The sequence below is a fragment of the Ischnura elegans genome (assembly GCF_921293095.1).
Source record: "Ischnura elegans chromosome 13 unlocalized genomic scaffold, ioIscEleg1.1 SUPER_13_unloc_1, whole genome shotgun sequence".
Lineage (NCBI taxonomy): Eukaryota > Metazoa > Arthropoda > Insecta > Odonata > Coenagrionidae > Ischnura > Ischnura elegans.
Window position 1 is genome coordinate 13390435 of NW_025791657.1, and position 26401 is coordinate 13416835.

The 26401-nt window shown below is 36.9% G+C and overlaps 1 protein-coding gene across 1 annotated transcript; it reads left to right on the top strand.

Moving 5' to 3' along the window:
• The first annotated feature begins 1243 nt into the window (after positions 1-1243).
• LOC124172160 (zinc finger protein 271-like) lies at positions 1244-26401 on the top strand. Its single transcript, XM_046551576.1, has 8 exons — positions 1244-1644; positions 1764-1901; positions 4265-4432; positions 15507-15626; positions 16551-16679; positions 20874-21005; positions 21714-21786; positions 24514-26401. Exons 1-8 carry the CDS (start codon positions 1477-1479, stop codon positions 26271-26273), a joined length of 2688 nt encoding a protein of 895 aa, XP_046407532.1. The 5' UTR covers positions 1244-1476; the 3' UTR covers positions 26274-26401.

Here is a 26401-nt window from a genome sequence, read left to right on the forward strand (position 1 = left end):
TGAAATATATGTTAAAGAAATATTGGACTCATGTTTCTCACTTAATTTCCCGTTCATACAAGAGTAACTTGGAGTGCAGTGTAAGAACCTTGGAAAGTCAGCATCAGATTCCAACAAATCGAAAGAAAGAGTCAACCTTTTTCCAGAGAAGGAAAAATAGACTACTGAAAATTTCAAAATGTACTGTTGGAATGGATAATTTGTACACCATTTCTAAAACCACGAGTGCCGCTAAGGCCCGTAGAATCCATGTGAGGCTTAAAGTAATATACAACTCATTGATAAGCCAATCAGTCTTAAAAAGTCTTGCAAAATCTTGTAGATATCGTAGTGGATGACGCGATTTGTGGACTTCAGCGCATATGGCGGAAGTTTGCCGTAAACTTGCACCCTCCCCTGCCGTTCACCCTTCCCTCCAGTAAACATTTCTCTTTTACTCCTTTGCGAGTTGCCGTAGTGATACTATGCGGGATATCATTCAACTAAAATCAACAAATCTGCAAAGCAAATGCTCATTTCTTGTATTATGCTTGTGGATGCTAATCCTCACTACCACACACACAGTCTTCGAAATTGCGGGATAGGAATCAAAAACAGAATTATTTTACCAGTAGGCACTTCACTGCACTAAATGTGAGATTATTTATTGTTGAAACAAAAAATTCGTACGAAAAACTTAGATCACTATACGAGCATTGATGAGCTGAATATGCGTGACTACTTTAGATGATCACTTTTTCGAAAATCTAAGTTGGTCCACCACTTCACACATCATACGCAGGCTTAAAAACCTGATACTAAGAAAATAAACCAAAAATGGAATCCAAAACTATACACAAACAACGCCAAAAATCGCGAGAGCACAAGATCAAACCAGTTCACTGTTAGCAGATGTTTCCGTAGCGATGAAAACTTTCGTATTGAGGAGTCGAAAATTCATTGACCGATTGCAAAAATCTATGAATGGTCTATGGATGAAACACAGGAAGCATTCATATTTCATACTTCCTATTTATTATTAAAGATACCATCTGAATGACATTATACAGACTGACTTTATGCCAAATAAAATGCAATGATACTACTGCCGATGAATTTCGGAACGCGCCTTGACTAGAGGCCTGCTATGTGTATGTGCCTCTAGCGGCAAAAATGTAAACTAAAACACAGGGAAAACAAACCATCTTTTCTTGCATGATCTTATAAAATCGTTGTCACTGACTGGTCACTGAGAACTGCAAGATTAACCGTCATATGCATTTTGCTGTGGTGTATTTTTTCGTTGTGGTGATTATGAGTTATTTAAATTTTAAAATTCAAACTTGTCTTTCACCGTGACCATTCTAAACATAGGTTATATCATCGAAATATATATAGTTCCCGTGACGAATCTGAAGATCTCATTCTGTTATGTGTTGATCATTTCATCGACGATTGACCGTATTTAAAGATTGAAGGCGCGATTGAAGTTAAAACATGAATCGTACCGCCGGGATTTACACCACTTCCTCAGAAAGGAATTCTGAGGATACCTTGTGCAGACTATGCATGAAGAATAATGATTATTACTGCAACATATTCACTTCCAACGTTGCTCGCAGAATGACTGTGAAGGATGCCATAAATTGTTTGCTCGGTTTAGAAGTAAGTGGTTCGATACCTACAACTTATCTATTTTTCTTTGTCATATTGCTTTAGTTTTTCCGTGTGATGAGCATCATTTCGCACTTCTTCAATGTATAGCGTGTTGATTGCTATCTTAGGTTGCTGTGGGAGATGGCTTGCCCACCACCCTGTGTTCACTATGTTTGAAAAAGCTCACGGAATTCCGAGTTTTCAAAATGACTTGTTTAGAAGCGGACGCAAGGCTGAGAAAATTTTCTGGGGTGAATTGCTTTAGGGTGAGTACTTTCGTTTATTCTCTTTAGAAGACTGGTGCATGGTATGTTTCGGAAAATGTTAAGTGAGAGTCTTTGTTTAGTGTCGACAGCAGTGAGAAATCCAGGTGGATCATTAATTTTGGAATAAACTTGTTGTAGCACTTGTTTGGTTGGATTAACTCAAAGTTGTGATTGATCATTCACTTGATGTCACGACTTGAGAAATAGAATGTTGTATGCCTTCTTGAAGGTGGTAGATCCAACCTTGTTTCAAAAAGTGCTTTGATTAGAGATTAAACATAAATAGATCATTATTTTTGTTAACTGATAATATCGGAGGCCGTAGTACATGGTTGACGGAATAGTGAAACTAGCCCAGTTTCCCGCAAGCTTTGTTTCTCAATCTCCATGCAAAGTGATATTTACCTTGCAGTTGGTGTTTTTGGTGGTGATAAGTAAAGACGTTTTTTTTGTCTGATTCAGGTATGTGTTTGTAAAATAATTATGGCTTACAAAGTTGGGCATACAAGTTCGGCAACTCATTAAAGGCAATGCACCCGCAACGCAATGAAACAATCCCTTTTAATATATTTGCTCACTTGGGTAACCGAAGCATGTTAAAACGAACATAAAAATCCTACTGGTTCCTGGTAATTGTTATTCTGAACTTAAATTGAGCTGTAAGTTAGTGTCCAATCATAGGCTAAAGAGCACACACTCAAAATGTGGATTCTTGAGGTTTTCTTTATTTATAAGAAAACATACCTGCTGATATTTCAAAAACTTCTCTAAATTTTCACGGCTTATTGTACGAAAAGATGAGAGGAACAGTGAATGCATAGCTGGCCCAGTATTTAAAATTAAGTTTAAGCTTTGAAGTTGAAAGCTGCAAAAATGTCATTTCTAACGTTTTAAACTATATACATAAAATTAAACACAATGAGAAAATGGATGTGATGCATCTTTTAAGAATCAGTTTTTTTAGTTTGTTGGGTAGTTACTTTGTTACAGGATAATGTTTACATTTTTATTTTAGCAAAAATGTATATTGATATGAGTACATTATATTTGCTAGAACAATCTATGCCACTTCGGCTATTACATATAATATCGTTATCGAGTACAGATAAAGTGTCTTTGAATAATATATAAGTTGAAATTGCATTCTGCGTTTTAAATTTTGGTGTTTTAAAATTCTAATGTTTTTTTTTTCTTTGAATACCATCTAAGATGATCACTGAATCTGATGTGCTCTGTTTATTTGAATTGGAAGATGACTTAAGTGTGAAATACCATTTTTTTATTAATTGATATGGTTAATCTATGTAACAGTTTCCACAATTGTGGCATGCCTTATGATATTCTCAATTTTTTGGGGTCGTTGAGGAAATTTTTTTGTGTTAAATTTACACAGGGTATTTTGGTAATTATGATAAATTTTGTGGTCTTTTTTTTAACTTCAATATTTTTCAGATAAGTAATTTTGTTAGAAATTTGCCTTTTCGGAGAAGTTTTTTGTTAGTGATTCTCTGCACAGGGAATGGATTGCTATTCCACTTTCTAAGTAAATTCTGTTTAATTAATTAGTTCTCAGCTCTATATGTACAGGTTTCTTAGGGGAAGAACTTTTTCACCTGAATCTAGAGCTGAAAAATCTTGTTAGCTCTATTTACTTTTTACTTTACTAAGTGATGAGATTTAAAAATATAAAAATCTCCTAAATTAGTAAGGTTTTGACCACCAGATTATTGAAGTGGAATTGTCAGAATTTCCTAGATTCTCGTTTGTCTTCTTTGCTATGCGGTACACTATTCAGTGCATTGGCTGTTCAGGCATTGCTGTGTTGCCCTTTTGAAATTGGTCCCATATCTCTCTAATTGCTGTCTCTTCTATGATGTTTTGTGACCTAGAAAAATTTTTTCTCCTCTTTACTGCTTTTTATTAAGTCTCCCATCCAATATTAGGCTGATGATTTAGTACCTTTCTGCCTCAGATAGTGGCCAAAATATGAAATCTATCTATTAACTCCCAGAGTAGGTAATTGAGTACATAGAAACAGGAGTTCAATTGCAAGAAATGAATCAAAAACATATTCCACATCAAAGATTCACATTTTAAGACACTTCTGTTGAAAATATTTATTTTCTATCCTTCATTGCCCGAAGTATGTTGTCTATGTGTACTTTTTTTCCAAGTTTTTTTTCTGCCTAATTTAGTTTTAGCAGCTATTTTGCTTTTAAGTTATGGATTAAGAGACACATCTCAATTTTTACACAATAGCTTAGATATCACATTGAAAATCCTATTTCATCATTATTTGGAGTATGCTTCATTTGTTGACTTTCGAGTGGATGGATTCTTAATCACTGTTACTCTCTCCACAGAGTGTCCAAGGAGAGGAGGCAGCTGATGACGAGTTGAAGACTCCTGCTGAGACAAATGGCTGCATTAGAGATGTGATTGAAGGCACCTCACATCTTACTTTCTCACCCCAAAGGACTGAAATATATATTCCTGTGGAAGACTCCCAACAACTCGGATCTAATATGTTGGTAAGTTTTATTCTCATCCACAGTGAAACCTGAGTTAAATAACCCTAAGTTGTTGACATTTACTCGGTAGTTTGACGTAAGTGGCATTGTGCAGCGTAAATGAATGCATTTCTACAGGAAGTCACCTTCGCTTGTGTGAATAGGGAGACGAGATGGCATGAGGTGAAAAATGCAGGACAGCTCCCTATTAAATAAGCAATAAGAGGAAAAGTAGGCCAATTGAAAAATAATGACAATTTTATAGTTTGGAACTGTAAAATTAATTTGCAGTATGATTTTATATACTTTTATGTGTATCTATTTTTCTTAAACAATTTATGTATTTGTATTAGCTAGCTAGCTATTAACACATTCAATGCAGATGCGATTTTTATGAAGGTCGTCAGAATCGGTCGATAAAATAAGAAAGACGAAGAGGGATTTTTCCACAACATACCTTCAGTTCAAACAAGGCTATTTACAAAAGTTAAAAGTATACCGGGACTAGCCACGGTGATAACTTTTACGGGAGTCACCCACAATGCACGATCGTGCGAAAGTTCCACAAAGAAAAAATCATTCGCCTTGACCGGGATTCGAACCCGGATCCCCCGATTTCCGGTTGAGTTAAGCTACCGAGGCATCATTCTTCCCTGTGGATATTTTTGGACACTACCGGACAAGATGTTGCTGGACTGCTGAGCATATGATGCCACAAGCAGTCCAAATCAGGCGCACAGCACCACAGCCGGAGGGCAGGCCCAGACATAGAATTGTAAATTTTGGTTAATATTACTACATCACACTGGATATATGTGAATACAGGCGAATAATTTTTTCTCTGTGGAACTTTCGCACTATTTACAAAAGGCGCACATGGTTCGAAAAAGATTCCTTGCTGGAGATCGTACGCACGATCAAATAACTTGGGAATGGATATTAGTTACTTATGGAGGCGAAGAATGGTATTGTGGCCCTAGTGGCAGAGCACTTGTATTGACCAGCTCCATAGAATTGACTTGGACGGGACTAAGTCAATTGACATGTTCCACACTGAATGTGTTAAAAATGAGATACGAAGAAAGTCAGCAACTTGAAAAATAATGGCAATTTCACGATTTAGAACAATATAAATTAATAAGACCTATGATTTTGTAACATTTTGTGAACATATTTTCTCAAGCAATGTTTGCATTTTTACTAGAGATGGGTCGAATAGCAGATTTCTCGAATTCGAATGTCGAATTCGAATATTAAATCATTGCTCGAATATTCGAATACCTCGAATTTCAAATACCTCGAATACTAAACGATGTTGGAATGTTTGACTCGGTTGGCTATGCAGCAGGCAACACTAGATTTTGGGGAGTAATTTTGATTTCCTTCAAATGATTCAAACAGAAATTTAGCTGATTAATGAATATTTTAATTTTATGGAAACAATTGGGCATATAATTAATTCAACTAACATCGCTTTACCCCCACTCCTGCTGCCAAGTGCTAGCTGACAATCTGAGGCATTTTGCAAAATACAAGCTCTTTTCCACCGGATTTTCTTCAATTATTTTCAGTCCATATTTGGGAGTTCTCACGAGATAAGAAGATGAATTGGAATTTCTATCAGGGAGAAACCAAATATTCTGAGAAAATATCCCATTTTCTGGGACTGTAACAATAAAGATTTATAGCACCACTCATAAATTGTAACTTGATATGTGTTTTCGGAAAAAAATACCGCATCAACTTCCGAGAAGCTCTGCTGCTCATATCGAGTTTCGCCAGAATGCTAAGTCTCCGTCGTATTTTGACATTTATTTCTTTGTATAAAATGCTTAAATAAAGTCAGAAATTCGTCGTGTTTGGTCTTATTCTTTTTGAAATTACGCGCACATTACTAATGTTTCAATTCGATAAAGGTGTAACATCAATTGACGAAAGTCATTCTTAACCACCTTTTCTGCTAATAGATGACTCATGCAGCGGTTGACCTTCACAGAAATGGGGAACTTCGAAGCTGGTAGGAAAAAAAGGTCAGTGCGGGAGAAAAGGGAGGGCCCGAAACACGTTTCTATTGTTCTCGTGTAACTTGGTATTTTTTCGAAGCTAAGGTCTTCGTAATATGATCCCTGCGCGAGCTGTGACCTTTTTTTATTTCGAAGAAGAGGAAAGCCTCAGAGTGGGGGGCTAGTGCTGAATGGAGAGGGATACCGGATCTTGGGAAATGCGCTAATGTAAGTATCCCACGGTACTCAAACAGCAGTTGACCTCCAGAAATGGGGAACTTCGAAGCAGGTAGCCAGAAAAAGGTCAGTGGGTGAGAAAAGGGGGGAGGGCTTGAAACACGTTTTTATTGTTCTGGTGCAACTCGATATTTTTTCGAAGCAGGGGTCTTCGTAATGCGATCCCTGCGCGAGCTGGGACATTTTGTTTGATTTCGGAGAAGAGGAAAGCGTCAGAGTGGGTGAGGTGAGTGCTGAATGTAGGGGGATAGCGGATCGTGGGAAATGCCCTAAGGTTGCTATCCCACGGCACTGAGGTTCTCCTGGTGGGGGGAATCGGGGATTTTCGGATTTTTTTCACCCGACCATTTTCGGTTCCCCTCGTCGAACTCTTTTCACCGCTAAAATCCACGAATTTGATGTAATTCGTCAACTAGCGTAAAACGGCGCTGCGAGCACTAAATGACTACAGTTCTCTACATTTTTCTGAGTCAACTACCAACGACGTGCGTGCGACAGTGTATGAAGCGAAATTCAAAGTATTCGAGGTATTCGAGGCGGTACTTTTCGCATAACTATTCGAAACCTCGAATATCGAATACTTTCTAGTATTCGAGTATTCGCGGATACTATTCGCACATCTCTAATTTTTACAGCTAGCTAGGTAGCTGGTAATAGATTAACTGTACTCAAAATCATGATTTTCAATGAGGAGGAAAATGTCCCATTCATAAAAAATCCAACCTGATGCCAGAGGAACATTCCAACTGTACCCAATGGCAAGAGTTCTATGAATAAAAATGCCGGTTGTCTCCACCCGACATCTGGTGAGAAAGGGTTAAATTGAAAGGATGCATAGAGGAAAAGCAGGACACTTGAAACGTAATTGCAAATTCATAATTTAGAGCAAAAGAAGTTAATTAGCACTGTGGTTTTGTTTTTTGTTTGTTGATCTAACTTTTCAAGCAATTTTTAGCATTTCTGACAGTGCTAATTTTTAATTTTTACTGAGGTCATGTTCAAATCCACCATGAATGCATTCTTGTGCTCTAACCAGCACTTTTTTATGGTCACATTTGGGAAGTGACGTCAGTTGGTGCGATTCCAGTCAACTCTGGTCCTCCTCTGAAGAGCGCATAGTCGAAGAGCAAGAGGAAAGGTGAGGATTCACCCTTACTTCCTCTTTACAGGTAGAAATTTCTGTTCATTATGTGAATAGCGATAGGATATGATTTGAGGCAGTGAGTTGGTTATTTAAATTGTTCATGATGAATCGAGTGAATATCAAATCCAAAGTAATCTAGAATAAATGTGAATCTCAGTGTGTCCAGCAACCACAACAGCATCAGGAAAATCGGGATTTATGCATGAATTTTAACCTCTTCCCTACGCAGGGCGTGATTTCACCGCCTGAATTTTCTGACGCTAAAGAATGAAGGCCGGCTTTTCACGGCTTGAATTTTTCGAAGCAAAAGGGCAAAGGCCGTGTTTTCACGATTTTGCGGTCAAGAATGCCAAGTGGGTCCCAACCGCCTTTAGGGTTCCTCGGCGCGAGAGGTCCGACCCTTTCCTGTTGTCCATGTGGGGATTACCTCGGCCCACTCCGGCACTTAGTGACCCACTCAAGGAAGGTGCTCATGGTCACTTATTTGTTTATAAGGTGGAATAACTAAACACGTAAATGTTGCATTTATTGAAAATCAATGCGAGAAATTACATTCTGTATGTTCTGCTGATTGGTTCCAAATTTTAAACGGAATTCTAGCGTTCATATTAACGGAGTTGATCATCACCTAGAACAATTTTTGGAGACGCTAAGGTTAGATGTTTATTGTTATTTTTATAACTTACTAGCAAGTTTATAGGAGCGATATTGTAATGATGTACATCTAAAATATACGTTTCTCTGTTAGCTACATTCTAAGTTTACATTTGCGGTGAAATTCGATAGACTATCCGATTTAACTTCTGTAAAAAAAGCCCTCGTAATGTAATAAAAATGATTCTCTTAGTTCTTTGTCGTGAGCCAAAATTACTGCGGCTTTTTTAATAGCCTCTTAGCAACCTTTGAATACAAAGGTATTATAAACGAATTTCGCTATAAATACTGATTAATGCATATCCTAAAAATTCGTAAATTTAATGTACCAATAGGGAATGTTTTACGTATACACATGTTGTGAGAAGCATTCTATACCATTGCAAGAATAAGAACTGCTCTACCCAGGTAATTACTCTCATATCTTGGTTCTCTGGTCAGGATCCAGGTGGTCTGCCCTGTGCCCCTCACGGGCTTATTTCGGGACACATTAGAGCGTTAATGTTTTCTTGGAAAAACTTATTACCCTCCAAATGGAACACCCAAGAGTATATTGGTGTAAGTATTCTCCTACTGAAACATGTACGTGGAAGATGATAACCTCACTCTTCTCGGAAAAGCTCATTTGGTTACGATATAGTGCCGTTTTGCTGAAAACCCTAAAAATAACCGTAGAACTTCGTTTAAAAGTTCTACAGGCATTGCAAAATGAAAGGAATACATGGATGAACTGCCATTTAATGCAACAGTAACAATGAAAAAAAAATAAAATTGCACTGGTAACAATAAACTGACCTTAACAGTATGCCGGGATGGGCTACCTTCGGGGAAAAGGGTCGAGGATTATATTTGCCCACTTGCCTAGGAAAGGGTCCGGCACCCCGCTAGGAAAGGTCATTAAGGGGAGAAAGCGACTACCTGGACAGTCCCAAGCTGAGAAAAAACTCCATACGGGGAGAAAAAAAAATTCTCAAACCCATCCTATAGCCAAAAGCAACTTCCCGTAAAGGAGTTCGGCACGAAAAGGTTAAGTGTCTAGAATAATGCTTTAAATATCATGAAAATATTCTCCAGCCTGAAATTTAAAATCCATTTCAGGCATAATTTTTCAAGTTCAATGGCCATTTTCTGGCGTAAAGGTGTTTGTTGTAATCATAAATGCAGTAGCTGAGTGGAATTTTTATAGCTGCATCGAAACGTAATGTCAGACAAAACTACGGAATCCAAATTCCTAGCACTTGTCTCAAGTAAGATTCAAAAACTTGAAGAATAGAACAGATGATATCAGCATTTACTTATGAGGTTGAAGTAGCTTCTTGGCTTGCATAGAATAAATTTAAATGATTAAATTAAATTTGATGATGAAGTGTGTATTCACTGATCCATTCTTTGGCCTTATAAATTTCTAATCTATCACAGTAATCACCTAACATCAACCTGAAAACATTCCCTGGAAAAATCACAAATAGTGGAAGAATTTTTTTGCTTTGGTTGGCTAGACACCCTAACTCTTTCAACTTACTGCATTTAAATTATTATGATGGTATCTTTTCACAGTGGTTTATATTTTTAATTTTAACAACACATTTATTAAATTCTTATCAGTTTTAAATCACTTCAATTTGTCTGAACTTAATCCTGTACGATATTTGTTTTCCAAAATTAATAAATTTATTGTGGAGTGTAATGGTTACAATTGCAGCCACTCCCCGTTGCCTCTGCCGCATTTTATACATTATCACTTCCGCAATTCCATATAGTGCAGTAAAATATTGCAACACTTAATAAACAACAGCAATGAAATTCTCTTACCGCGAATATTCAGTAGTCAACTTTTTTCAGTTTGAAAATCGCCACTCCTCAGTGGTGGCACCACTTGCAATCCAAGCAGGAAAGAGCAAAAGAGTCTGCAAGAGTTTAAGAGCACAAGAGGGTTGGGTGTGCACCCTACAGATTGGAACACGGCCTGAGGCAATGTTTAGTTTGTTTCTCTTGGTGGTCCACGGGTTTGAAATAAGAGAAAGTACCCTTTCTGCAGTTGTTTTTTCCCATGGTTGGCTTAAGAAATATTCAGAAATTTTGTTGAAAGTTCTGAGTGGCTATTAACAGATTTATATATTTATAATCATGATTTTCAAAAAGGAGGACTTTTCCCATTCTTAAAAAATCTGACAAGACAATCAATAAAGACTATCTATAAAGGATATCACGTCTGGACCAACCTGAAAGTATGGTCCCCCTATATGAAGGCATCATCAATACATTATTTCATTTCATTTATGTACGGGATAACCCATTAACGATATTCTTATATATAACATTACAGATGAAAGAACATAGAAAAAAGATAACACATTTAATGAAGCCATTAAATAATGAATTAAAAAATCTATCAAGAATTGCTTACCAATGAACAAAATATTTAGGCAGATTCAATGATAAAAATGTTAAGATATAAAAGTTTTCTCGTAGAAAATTTTTTTAAAATGGAGGTCATGTCCGAATTGACATGTCAGATCAATCCGAATGTCTGGTCACCCTATGTGTGACCATCAGTTGCTCAACATGAGGCAAAAAGGCTGACTGCCTTAATCTATAGACGTACGATATACCTCGTATATACCTAAATAGATTAAGGCCTTAATCTACTTAGGTATATACGTCGATCTGAGGTTTATTACACCACCTTTCTTGTGGAAGAAATGTCACACATCCCATGGAGGAGTCCATTGGTGGTCTGTGTCAATTCTCCTTTCTATCCCATTGTCTTTGCTTCAGCATAGCTGAATATCAAGAACACTATGTATATTTTTCTTCAATCAATCTGCCAGCTTGAACTTATCATAGGAAAAGCCAGAACCCTCATGTAGATTTGTTATAAGTAAGGGAAGTACAATAAATAACCAAATTCATATTATTCATTTCATAAATGAATCTACAAAAGATAGATAGATAAAACATTAAAATAGCCTTCAATAGTAATTTAAACATGATGGAAGCACGTTTCCTTTATGTTGAGTGAGTGTGTGTCTCTCTCAACCAAAGAAACTGTTGCAACGTCCCTTTATCTATCACAAAATTTATATGCGTTGTATGAGTGCTTGTAACTCTACAGAAGAAACCCTAGCAAAGCACCTTCAACCATCGCAGAGGCTTCCTCTGGGCTGAGTGCTTATAATGGGTTTCCGGTTTAGAGGCTCGGGTTGGTCACTACAATGGATTCTTCAATTCCACCAAACCAACAAAGTATTTGTTTTGACCTGCTACTTGATCCTTACGTTACGGCCGTAGACGGCTATTTTCATGTTTCATGATTGAAGCTGTAGATCTCGCTTTACCTGTCTCAAGCACAATCTGACGTGTGTACGAAGGTGCAGGCAAACTCGTGTCGTGTGTAGGATGGAAATGCGAGAATGTGTGCATGTGAGATGGCAAAATAGTCCCTATTCTAATTCCGTTAATGCATTCGTGCAGATACATGCCATTTTAGAAATAAATGCTATTCTAACCTGAGCAATTCCGTGCCTAGTGTAAAACGGCCTTATTAAAGATTTTGTATGTTTTCAATCTTGCGTCACTTGTATTTTTCCATCATTGTGCCATGCCAACTGCATTGATGCCCATAGATGTAAACAGCCCAGAGAAAAATCAGTCTATGATCCAGAATATGGAAATTCTATTGCCTGGAATATTCTTCTATCCTGTCATAAAATATCTGTAACATCATTTTTTTGTTATATATCTATAGATTTCGGTGAGAAATACCTGTAGTATATACAAATATTTGATGAAAATAATTTTTCTTTCATGGAACATCTTGATTTGCTCATAATAAGGAAAAAATTACTAAAGTAATTGTTTAGAAATTGTTTAGTAACTGACTTAAGGTGACAATGAAATGAAAGACTTCTTGCAATTCTGTCTATCTTAAGATGGATTCACTGATAATGAGGATTTTACTTCACCCCATCGCAAATAATGAGAAAACACTAATCTCTCTGCACCTATTGTTGTGCTGTGGACATTTTTTTAACAAACAATAATGCACTACAAATGACAAAATGAATTAAACTTCAATGGGATGGAATCGTGTCTCCTTAATGTTATCACGTTGACTATTATGCTGTTTTCACTCTCCATTGGTAGCATCCTAGCTGCATTCTCATTACTTGAGTAGGAATGAAAGTTCAAGGCAGACGTCGTCACTGCCTTGATTCCAACGTACATCTAGTGTCTCGATGATAGCATGGTAATTTGTAATGTGACTTGTATATGATCAGACATTATTACTGTATATATATTTACATGCCATAAATCAATAAAGGGTAGCCCTTTTCATGACCTCTCATAGGTGCCAAAAGTTAAAAATATTAAGATACATTTTATGTAATTTTAAAGTGTGGTGAAATTTACTTCCTTTGCTCACAGATGTATAAATTTTCCACCTAACTACACACATGTAATGGTTACTTGTGCCTAACAAAGACCTTGCTAGCAATCTGCCCTGGTATTTGCTCTAAGTGGTCATTATTGATGCCTACCTTATACTTACAACTTCCTTCACGGTAGTAGCCTTTGGTAAATCGAAGTTACTATTTTTAGTAATAGCATTGCGATCATCACTTTTTGATGGCAATGATGACATTTTGTGCTTGGGGAAACAAAGCTGTCCACGTTAATGATGCAATAATCTCAAGAATGTCTTGTTAAAATCCAGATGTCGTCGATTCAGGCGAAGTGTGTGATATGGCTTCACAAAATTTGCTACTCGGGCCAGTGATGGTAGAGAATTACAAGTTTCATGGGAAAATTATCAATGAAGAGACATTTCATCTAAAGTTTTAGATGGGGTAATAAAATCCATGTAATTCAAACCATGTCAATGCTAATTATTGTGATCCTATATACCCTATTGCATAATTCGGGAAAAAATGAAGGCTCTACACTTATCACCCATTCATCCAGAAAGACATATTGAGCCATAATTTATTCATAATTTAAAAAAAATCGAAATATCTGTCGAAATTCATGTAGAGCAAGAAATAAACTCTATCAATAGGGAATAACCTAATTTTTGGTCTAAAACATAACTTAATTTGCTGCTTATTTCATTCTAAAAAAACTTTTAATATTTATGCATTTCATCATACTATTTTTGTTGTACTTATGTTTAATGATTAGTTTTTAATGTCTGACTCACATTCAATATCACCTTGGTCCACAAAAAGTCAGTTTACAGAAGAATAAAGCATCAAAGTAATTTTGGATGGTACTTAGTGTGAGATTCGCCTATGCCGGTCATTGTAGTTATCAATTTGAAGTTTAAGGTTTGAACTTGGCTAAATCAACATAAAAATTAGGGTGTGTTTTTCTCCATTTCAATTTTTGGGAGATGTGCTGTATGATTTTGTATTGCTCAGTGTTTTAGTCATACAAGTGTAAATGAAGTGAACCCATATAGACTGGTCTCCACAGTGGCTATCTGCAGTTGATCTCTCTAGTCTGGAACTGAAAATTTTCACTGCTTTTTAAGATCATGTTGCTTAAACTTCCATTGCATTCAAAGTGGTAACCAGAATTTTTCAAAATGGTATTTATTACTGGAATTTCCGATGTGCTATTAACCTTTTCCCTACTTTACACGTACATATACGTGTGGACGTCTCCTGACCCGGGAGACAACGGGCATATATATATATACGTGTGAGATTTTCCAGGCCAGGCGATCGAAAGCCGTATGTATACGTTTTTCTAGCTCCCCCCCTTTTAGGATGGTCGTGGGTTCACGACATCTTTGTCTCGGGACCCAACGCTTCGGGGTTTAGGATTAACCCTCGGGATCCGGGAGCAGATACCCGGACCCTTCGTCTTTTAGAACCCCTCTCAGCGGTATGGGACAGCGGTCATTCAATGGTTTATGCAGTCAGTTTTTGAAATAAATATTTGTTCATTTCTCAAGTAATATACACTAAGAATGGATTATTTGTCTTTTGAGCAGCGTTTACAATTTTAACTGAAATTCTACGACAAATATTAACTTACATCTCGAGTTATGTATAAACATCTACATGGAAATTGATGCTGCGTTAAATGCGTTAATAATGGCCTTAGAACTTCGTTTAAAATTTGATAATGCTCAGATAAAAATGAGGAATTCAATTCAAAGGCTGTAATTTATGTGCAAGCAACAATTATCCATTTGCTAAATATATATAAGCAATACATAAGTTGACTGCGAACCAATGCAACAGGTATGGTCGTAAACCCGGAAAGGAGGGAGCACAACTACTCTCAGAGTCCGAGATAATGCGGAGTCCCACCGTGGAGGGGTCAAAAATGGTTCAGCGAGACCCTTCTTGACGAATGTCCTCCAAAAATGCTCCGTACCACGAGAAAGAAGAGTCTCTTGGGGCTCTGTACATCAGTCATGCTGAGACGAAAACTCCGCCGTCTCGAAAGGGTTAATGTCATGACAATGACAATTAGTGGCCGTGTTTTTAGGGTGTAAGGCATGCAAGCCTTATGAGCTGTTTAGTTTAAAAAATGGCCTTGTAAAGGCTTGATAAGGCACACGTAGGTCAAGATCAGTTTATGCTGAGGCTGATGATGTTCCAAGGGTCAGGTGGACCTGCAATGTTGATGAAACAAATAAATATAAACAAATGATGACAATGGCTTTATCTTTATTGATTGATTGAATTCAGGACTTCAAAGTCCTCTCCTACAATCAAGTTGAGGACAGGCAAATATTCCAAGGCCTGGATGGAGGAAGGCCACCCATTTGGGATTAGAACCTTTAACCTCCTGAGTTGGAAGATGTAGAAATAACCCACTTCTACTTTGGCTAGCACATTGAGAAGCATTCCACACCAAGGTGTGCAGAGTAAACTGGTCATGTCTGCAATTTCATTTTAGGTTGTCAATAAAATCTCGTGCAAACATGATTTCAGCCAGCTTGAGTGATCTCAGATGAAAGAGGAGAGGTTATTGTTATTATTTATAATTATTCACATTTTTATTTTGCCTCTATTGATTGGCACCCATCATTATCTTCTAGGTAACTGTGAAAGACGAGAACAAAGACCCTCTCAGTGAAGATAAATATCCTGTGATGAACACTCTGGATCCAGCTGGAATTTCAAGTAATGCTTTGGACCCACTGGCAACTGATGACTTGGTAAGTTCACGTTTGCTTTGTTAAGCATAGTTTTGCTACTACATAAATTCAGTCCTCCATGGAATAATGCAATATATTTTACAATAATAACAATACATTTTCCCTTCATTTATCAAATGTGAATAAGTAAATGTTAGATGTGTCATCAGTCTTAGTTAGAACTTTCACTGTTTTTCATCATGTTGGTGAAAGAAAAACCTCTCTGCTATGTTGACGTGCTAATTTTTGTCTAGCCTCTATGTTTCCTGGTCTATTTTGGTTGCTTTTTCAAGGAAGATCAAGGGTATCACAGTTCCTAAACTTTTAGTCAATAGGGCCAAAAGTTTTTTTTTGCAACGAAGAGATATGTTATTCTTGAAGAAGTCATTCAAAATGAATGGGTCATTGTACTGACCAGAATAGGGGCATAAAGCTGCTCTGATCACACACCTTTGCTCACTGAGCAACTGATGCCATCTTTGGAGATAGTATTGAATGTTGGCAAACCAGGATGGTTTTTAGAGGAATCAATTATTTTGATGGAGCATGTTGTATGTTCAACTTTGATTGAAGTAAAATGTAATGATTACCTTTAAAGGATGTAATTAACATTCTTGTACTCCGTCTGCACATATAGAAAATGATTCTTAGTTGTTGATGAATGATGTCATGAGACCATCATGTCTCAAAATATTGCTGATAAATTTGTTCTTCCTTCTTTGGAAGATTTTCCCATGGCTAATTGAAAAGGTGGAGTTATTTGGTGGCCCATATTTTGTAGGTCAATAAATTTATCCTGCCTTCCTCTCCGAGGTTAGAGTAGCAATTCAGGGAATTTTTAATTTGTGCATTCACCCTATATTTGATGTTTTTGTTGCGATCTTTTTGCTTTTCCTACCAATTGGTGAAAACTCATAAATGAATTGTTAATTCTCTTTCTATCAGATTGGCATGGGAGCATGTGGGTCCCCTTGTGTAAAAGCAGATGAGACCAGTGATGATGGAGGAGAATATGTGCACAATGATAGCTCTGATGGGGCCACAAATGACCTTGTGGCCCAAGCCTCTATTCAGGTAATCATCATAATAATAATATTTAAATTGACCCAGTGCTTTGTTTGGACCAACAGGAGACATGTAAAGGAGTATATACGATACAAAAGCAACACAAAGAAAGAAAGAAAAGAAATGTTTATGTGAAGAAATTCATCACAACTATAAATATACTTTTTTGCACAAACATTTACGGAACGCATGAACACACAAGTGTGAGGTAATATAGTCAGTATTTGAAGTAGAGTGAGTCATGCTGTTTAAGTAGACATTTTACCTATGAGCTTCTGTTTCTTCCTATGAATTTTGAAGATTATTTTGTAATTGGTTCTAGGGCCACAGAAAAGGATATTAGACAACATTCAAGTAGAATTCACTATTATAAATTGACATTAAGGCATCAATAACTAGTTTTTCAGATAGAGTCAAAAAAAGGTCGATGTCAATTTCTGTGGAGCTTCTGAATTTGTTGCTCCTAGGAGACTTGATTATCATATTATACACCCAGATAATGAGAACAGATTTTGTGGATTTTACATCAGTTTTTACAGAGATAAGTTAGTGTAGAGCTGGTTGCACATGCCGATAAGTCACATGACGTGGTAAACTTTAAATTTAGTAAAATTATTAAGATTATAGCCTTAAAAAGTTAAATTGGCGTGCTTAAAGTAATGCACATTTAATACAGATACTACCCACGATGCACCCCTAAAAAGCACCAAAAATGAAAATGTTATAATGATATTATGTTCACAATCGTTTAAGGCTTACTCCTTGTACATAAAGAGGAGTTTTATATCCTCTGTACTTTAGGTTAGAAAGCATTGGAATGAGTAAAACTGGAAGTCATTATTTGCATGCAATGAATGCTCCTTTATACTCCTTAGCTATTCATTGCCTGGCTCACTACAGAATAAAACCTGCTCTACCGACATATGGAAATATAACCCCTTGGATCAGCGTGGTAACCTTGGTAGGTGAAGGAATGGTAGGGTAAAAAAAGCAGGGACTTTGATTATCACCTGCAAAGCACAGAAGAATTGATAAGGCTACCATGGGAATCCAAGGTTGGTATAGAGCGTTCCACATTTAGTTGACAGTATGGGCTCTTATGGAGAATAGTTTCCCATGTTAATCTTCATAAGGCCAGGAGCGCGGTGTTGTCAACAACAGCACGAAAATTAATGTTGCATTTTGCACTGCTTAAAAATTGCATTCTAATGTAGAAAGAGATGATGCATTCATTGCTGCCAATAGTTTTTCGATAAAAATTATAACAAAAGCTATAAAAAACATTTCCTTAAATATCCGTCAGAAACGTGTATTTTTTTACTTTATCTTCTTCTCGCAATTTCTGCCTGACCGTTGTCTGTATTGAATTGAATCTTCTGCAAAATTTTCTTCACATTATTTTCTCCTTGAAGGTCTTCACCAATTGTACAAATATTGAGTTGAAATGTTGTTACACCGATGTAACACCCTTTAGGACAAGAAAATTATTATTTTTGCAAGGTAAAAAGTAGTCGCTTACTAAGTTACGTTTCTTACGTCGTAGGTCCCTATATGCTGCGTATCAAATGTGAAGAAAACTATAAGGTTATTTCTGGTGAAAAAATCATTAACGTACATCAATTCTGAAGCGAGTTACAAGGTTTTGATCTTAAGAAAAATATTACGGTGCCACTGTGCCGGGCTTCTTGCTTTTTCTTGCGCGCAGAGGGAAGGAAAAGGAGTTTTTTGTCAATGCATACTATGAAATGTATTTATCTATTCGTTTGATATCCTAAACAGAGAATACTCATACGTCATAACAGCAGTGTTTATATCTGAATACATCGCGGAAACGAAGAAAAAGAATATCTCATAATCTGTGCGAAATACTACCCCATCCAGTGTACCCCTTTTATAAATGGGGGCTTGGGTTTTTTCCTGAGTTCCTTTTATAGGGTACCATAAAACCTGCACCAAAAGCGACCCTAGTCGAAGGGGCCGTGGGAAGAATTTACGAAGGCGTTCAGTTTGTCATTGCATTTTTTTGGAGTGAACAAGTGTTGTGTGGTCTGCTGAATTTGAGAATTGTGATGTGTGTGTTACACTTACCTTTGCTGTAACATGCCCTGTGATCGATATGTCTGTCATACACGCTCTGTAATCAATATGTCCGATACAAAGAAGAGGAGAAAAGGTGAGAAGCTCATAAGCCGCGAAAGACAGTTAGTGCTCAAAGTCTTCTCGTACTTAAGGAAATCTCTCAGCATAAGTGAGGCCTGCCGAGAAGCTTCGAAGGCTACTGGGTGCTAGGAGTTCACTATTTACAGAGTGAGAAAGGAAAGCTCCCGTGGTCCATTGGTAACTCCTTCAAAAACTAAAGAAATTAGACAGCCTTACAAAAATTCGAGAGCAGTGATTTTCGACGGTTTGGTGAGATCGGGAATTAGAAGTAAGGTACATGAATCTTTCGTGTAAAATATTCCTCCGACTTTAACACCCATCTTAAACTTGGTAAATATGGATAGTATTCTCCCAGATTACAAAAGGACAACACAATATCGTCTTCTTTTGGACATAGGCTTCATGTACGAACGCAGGGGGAAAAGAATCATCCTTATCGAATGGGATGATATTATTCGTTGGTGGCACAATTAATTAGTTAATGCAGCTAAAAAAATATGGTCATGAAAACAGGATAAATGTATTCACAGGCAAAAGTTGGATTAATGTTGGACAAATAGTAATCATTAGTTTGCGAAACAAACAATTAGAAAATCCACATCAAGCTTTCCTTGCTGGACTAAATACTGGGCTTGGTCCCCACTTCCTGAGGAGGACGATTTGCAATTATACACACAGGAACGGAAAATGGGTTCATAAAAGGAGCATCGCATGTGTTTCTGTACGAAAAACTCAATGGATGAGCATGAAGAAGTGGGTGGCGAGTGTTATGAGAGATGGTTTGAGCACTCACTTCTTGCAAACTTACCCGAAGGATCAATTATAGTGGTAGATAATGCCTCTTATTACTCAAGGAAATTGGAATCCTTGCCTACTATAAGGTGGAGGAAAGAGAACATTAAGGAAATTAGCTTTGAAGATGTCAGCTTGAAAAGATATTTAATTTACAATAAACCAAGTACGGGAAAATTTTGAAAAATAAAAGGTTGACATCTTATACAACATCGCCTTTCATGTAATACTAGCCAGAGCCAAAAAATATTACATATTATGGAAGGAATAGAAATTTTGTCTCATTCAGGAGTGGCAATATTTTTATTATCCTTCCATTTATTGTTATTTTTTACATTACAGATTATTCATTATTCAGCTTGTGCATTGAATAAGTACGTACATAAAATAACAAAAGACTTCGTTTTATAAGGCAGCAAAGGTATTGTAATTTACGCTAAAAAATTCCTTTATTTATGCCGTCTTTCGTGCGATCCCTAACACCTTTTTGAACTAAATCATTTTGGTGCCATATTATGTGTGGTTGCATATGCTGTTAGGATGCCTGCCTGTGGAGCGGAAGCTTGGCAACACTGTTATCCATAAGGCCCGTACTGTCAACTAAATGTGGAACGCTCTATAGTTAGTCCAGGCATTGCAATAGGAGGAACTAACAATATGAATCACCATAGTCAAGTAAGTAACCACATCTCATCCATGTCTCAGCAAAGCATGCTTTTATTTTTCTGTACTCTTTTGTGTGATTTTTCCCAAAATTGAATGTTATATCTATATTCTTAAAGACTAGTCAGAACTTTGAGAGTCGTAAAAATATCTAGTAAATAAAATCCACTGAATACAAACACTTTGCTTGCATAGAATATTAGTCAAAGTAAACTGTAATATAGGCAGCAATATCTTGAAGCAGTTCTAATTACACCTAAATCTCAGACACATTGAGGCATTAGACAAATATTGGTTCACACAGTAGTATTGACCTTTTAATTGTGACTAATCCCACATTTTCTTGATAACATGAGAATTTTTTCTTTTTCGAATAGGTACTATGGTAGATAATTGTACAATTTATTGCATGTAAATGCATAACAAAAGCTGTTAAGATGTGAATATTACAGAAGTGTATGTTTTGAGGTGGTGTGTAGATATTTATCAATGCTATAAATAGGGATTATTATTTTTGTGAACTCACTAAGCTTTTTCTATATTTCTGTATCTCTGTCTTAAATATGCTGATTTTGGACTCATATGCAGGCACAGGCCTCAACATCTTCCCAAGGCAAAGAGGTGGATGCTGAAGGCACAAGGGCCATTGTGATAGACCTTGACACACTGTTGGTTTTGGCCAAAAACGAACTATCTCCCGAGGGGACAGATGCCTCTGAGGTATGCATGAAATACACATTCAATTAAATAAATGGATGAAAGTGATGTTTGGGAGAAATCTTCAATTTCAAGTACTTTAAACTGGGGCACTTGAGCCCAGATTTTGAAACCTATATCATTATTTTCAAAATTGGGCTCAATGCATTGTGAACAATGCCGCTAGTCATGGTTTATGGGTAACTTTGAATCAGCATTCACAAGGTAAGGAGAAAAAATTCAATATCCTTTGTGATTATTTGTGCTAAGAGGAATAAGGTCAACGGATGACGCCTTGAATTAAAATTTAAATGCCATGGTGAATGAAGATGCTGGAGGAGCCAACCGAGGAGGTAATCCCCATCCATGACAGAGAGCCAATAAGTAAAACTGTTATCCCACATGACATCCCCCCAGTTAAGAAGATTCACGAAGAAATCCCCTGTACAATCAAGAATAGAAGAACTAACTCTGAAGAGGACCTGTTGCCCCACAATATTTGTACCTTGCCCTTTGTTTATTCTTTTGGCCCACACTTTTTCCCCGGAAAGGAGTGTATATTATAGTATTTAGGACAGTGCAATATTGGATAGTGTTTAGGATTAGCGTTGGTGTTGTCACCTCATTATTTTTGCATTTAAGCCAGAGATTAACAAAAATATAAGATTTTTGTTTCATTTCTTTATTATCTTAGACATGTCATTTGTAAATCTGAAATCTGCTTACTTTCAGCCTACTGTTACGGAGATTGGAGAGCTGGTTCAGAATCACACAAATGCTATGGAGTCTATGACAGAGGCAGAGGGTGAGTGATATTTATGTTTTAAAATGACACTTTACAGAATTACTTGTAAATAAATCTGACTAGGCGATGAAAAACTGAATTTCAGAATTCAGTAAAATTTTGAATTTGATTGTTTTTGTACTTTCTTTCTACACTCTCATTTTACAAAAGCTTGTTTTTCATCAATATTTCCGTTAAGTTCATTGGAAATGTTATTTTTACATGTGGCTCGACCCCAGGTCCTCGGCGTGACAACTGGGCCCTTTAACCACTAGACTAACCCTCACCTTTTGCAGAGTAGCTCTTACACTTGAATATATTTGACCTGTAAATATTTAACTGCATTTCAGTTTAAACTGTTTGGTTATATAACCCCATATAGTGGCTGATTCAAGAACAGCTCCCAATGGACTATGTATAACACAAGAAAAATTGATTAAGTTGCGAGACCAGGTTTTTGGAGACACTGCTTGTGAAGGATGTAGTATTTGTATTTGTCGTCCACCTAAAACTTCTTTAGTTTATGATTTATAGTTCTGCTTGAGAATATAATCAGGTCGGCAAATGTGTAGTTAAATTTTCGTCATGCTTCTTTGACATTCAGCAATATATGCAGTCATCTGCATTCATATGGGAATTCCAGTGTATGTACTTCATCTAAAAATCTTGTCTTTAAGGCTGGGTAATAGAAAAAAATCCCAATAGATCACTTGTGAAGAATAATTAGCATAAGATTCCATTTATGTACCAATTCAATTGTGGTGTCCACAAACAAAATTAACATGGAACTTATTGAAATGAGCTCAAGTGGTTTTTTTCAGTTTTGAAATGATGGTAAAACTTTGCTTCGAAAGACACCCCAACCAATTCACTGCTTTGCGCTCTTGGCAACTGTGCTTAAATGGGCCTAACTGTTATTCATGGAAAAGTGAGATAAGGGAAAAAACTGATTTGGCTGAAAATAGGCTAAACTCAATTTCAATACCATGCGTGCAGCAGTTGTAGTTCTGCAGAGTAATGACAATGGGTGACTAGGCCATGCTTACTTATTCTCGTCAGCTAAGATTTCAATGTTATAGCTTCATTCAAATTGTTAAATGTGGTACAGCAAAGTACAAGGCATCACCATCTTTGATGGTCCATATGAGAAGTTTGAATTATTTGGATGTTGATTTCACTTATAACAGCTAAGTTTATTTTTATTAGGATGTTCCAGTAGTATTTTGTACATTGCTTAACATTTTAAGTACTTTGAGTTTTATGAAAGTTTACTCTGAATGTACTCAAAATTAATATTATTGTGATGATTGCTTCTGAAAATAGATAAACTATTAGGGAAGTTAAAAAATGGATGCATGTGGGCAACCTGGAATTCAGGTATCTTTTGCCAATTTTCAGCTTTTTCACATAAAGTCTATGAATCGACAAAGTGAGGAAATGAAATAGATATTCTTTAAGACTTTTCAATGGATCAGTATTCATGGTGATTGCTTGCAAGACTTAACCCATGGTGAATTCAACCCTGAATAGAGGGTCAGCCTGTGAAACCAGACGACTGTAGATGGCCCTAAGACGGACTCGGGAAGTATCATGGGGGAAGGTTACTGATATGTTACAAATTGTACTGTCTGCCATTTCAGTTCGTCATTGCATGCAAAGCCTTTTATTAAAATGTTGGATGCATTTTGCAAATGCGACAAGTTTTTTGTCATTCTAACATTTTGCATACCTGGTCTGTTCTCATGGTTATTGATACCAATACATCCTGAACCATCGAGGCACTCAAACTAAGACCGGCAGAAAGAGATATTAGTGGATCTTTGAGGGCACATTCAAAGAGAGAGGAAGAACCCCTTTCACTCTTCTCATATGGGGTGTGAATTCACTGAATCCATAGTATAAAATTTTGGATCCTAATCTGATGCTTTCCCCAACTTTGGATCCGATGTATCCGATGAAGGGCAATAACTGTGGATATTTGGACATGAGACATCAAATCTGACCATTCTTATATAATATATAATGACATAAGGTATGCGATCATTAATACCCCATGCTTTTATACTTGAAATAATTTTATAAATAATGCAAGGTGTAGTGGTCACGAAAGTTTCCTTAGAATAGAGAGGTGTGCCCCTCAGAGAATGTGATATTCATTTGCTGCCATTGTTGTTCTTATTTACGCACCACATATATTTCTTTTTTAATAAATGTGGTCCTTGAGAGTAAGTTCTTATAATATGCCATATTAATACCCATTTATCTTTCGCTCAATGATTTATTGAGATAGCAATGATTTTTTGTGAGCTTTAATTTAAACCTTCTAACCCCCATAGTTCCTGTCCATTTTTATTTTGCATATTTTTAGCCTTTCATTGCAAGAAAGTATTTCCGTTTAAAAATTATGAGAATTGTTTCAATTCAATATTATGTGTGTGTGCATGCCATTTGTAAATTCAATTTATGATTACTTCTGTACATTGAGGTGTTTTCTGGAGTAGATACTTGATGTTAGTATGCAATATGTTGCTCAATTTCTCTGAGGAGCAGTACCATTCCATTTGTGAATAAATTTATAAAAACCGCCGTAAAAATTAACTGACACCATGTTATGTGTATAGCATCTAAACGAAGTATTGGTTGAAGTCGCTATCTTGATATCTGTCTAATGACTGTTATAAATTAGTTCATTGAATCATAGATTTCATGCCTGACTTTACTTATTTCTAATGTGAAATTCTTTTCTAGAGTCCCCAGCTCCTGAAAGAGCCTCAGCCTTGTTTGCAGTCCTTGAACCAAAGATAAGAGCATCACATTCAATGAAGGGAAAGACATTGATGGATAAAGACACTAAAAAATGTGATACCTTGCGTGCTGACAAAATAACGTGCTCAAATCCTAATGATGGTCGGTTACATTCGAAATCTATATATGAGTCTAAACTCAGAGAGTATAGAAAGACAATGGCTATTGCTGGGAAGAGAGATGGTGGTGATGAGGCGGACACCATAAAGTTTTTCAGGAGCAATGAGAATGCGAAGAATGGCCCTGAGGCAGCCATACTGGAAAGCAAAGTGAAAAGTACTTGCATGATTAAAAATCCTGGGAAGCGTGCCAGTTCAAGGAAAAAATCTTATCATTGCTTCAACTGCAGAGATTCATTCAATGCCAAATGTGATCTAATTAAGCACCTTGAGATTCATTTCGGTTCTGGTAATTTGGATATTGATTCAAATTTGTCAATCAGAAAAGATTTGTCCCTCAAAACCTTTGTTTCTAGAAGAGAAACTAATAGTTCTTGTCAGCCCTTCTCCAAAAGTTTAAATCAGCTGAACTGTAAAAGCCGAGGGGAGAGGCAAAAAGGAAATAGGCTTCTTAAGGATAACTTCGGAGGAACAAGGAATAAAAAAAGGGTGGAGGAAGTGAGGAGAAGCTTCATTGTAGATGGGAAATCATGCACAGTTATTCCACACACGGTAAAGACGTCTTATTCCTGCAGTCAGTGTGAAAAGTCTTTCCCTCAAAAGGGTAACCTTGTCCGTCACATTCGGACTCATACGAAGGAGAAACCTTATTCGTGCAATGAATGTGATAAGTCTTTCTCACGAAAGAGCATCCTTGTCTGTCACGTTCGGACTCATACGAAGAAGAAACCTTATTCTTGCAATGAATGTGAAAAGTCTTTCCCTCAAAAGGGTTACCTTGTCCGTCACATTCGGACTCATACGAAGGAGAAACCTTTTTCTTGCAATGAATGTGATAAGTCTTTCTCACGAAAGAGCATCCTTGTCTGTCACGTTCGGACTCATACGAAGGAGAAACCTTATTCCTGCAATGTATGTGATAAGTCTTTCTCTCATAAGACTACCCTGGTCAGTCACATTCGGACTCATACGAATGAGAAACCCTATTCCTGTGGCGAATGTGGTAAGTCTTTCTCTGTAAAGAGTCACCTTGTCCGTCACATTCGGACTCATACGAAGGAGAAACCTTATTCTTGCAATGAATGTGATAAGTCTTTCTCTAATAAAAGCATCCTTGCCTGTCACATTCGCACTCATATGAAGAAAAAAACTTATTCCTGCAATGAATGTGAAAAGTCTTTCTCTCAAAAGGGCAACCTTGTCAGTCACGTTCGGACTCATACGAAGGAAAAACCTTATTCTTGCAGTGAATGTGATAAGTCGTTCTCTGCAAGAAGCAGTCTTGTCTGTCACATGCGCATTCATACAAAGGAGAAACCTTATTCCTGCGGTGAATGTAATAAGTCTTTCTCTCAAAAGAGTCACCTTATCCGTCACAAGCGAACTCATACGAAGGAGGAACCTTATTCTTGCAATGAATGTGAAAAGTCTTTCTCTCAAAAGTGTCACCTTGTCTGTCACATTCCGACTCATATGAAGGAGAAACCTTATTCGTGCAATGAATGTGAAAAGTCTTATACTACCAAACGAAACCTTGTCTTACACATGCAGGTGCACCGGAAGGAAGGCTTATTCTTGCAATGAATGTGAGAAGACTTTCTCTTAATGTATCCACCTTTTCTTTCATTTTCAAACACACAGGGTTAGGTTTTAGTTGTCTAATTAGTTGGTATTCATAAGCAATGAAGGTAAATAACTCTTGTTGTTACGAG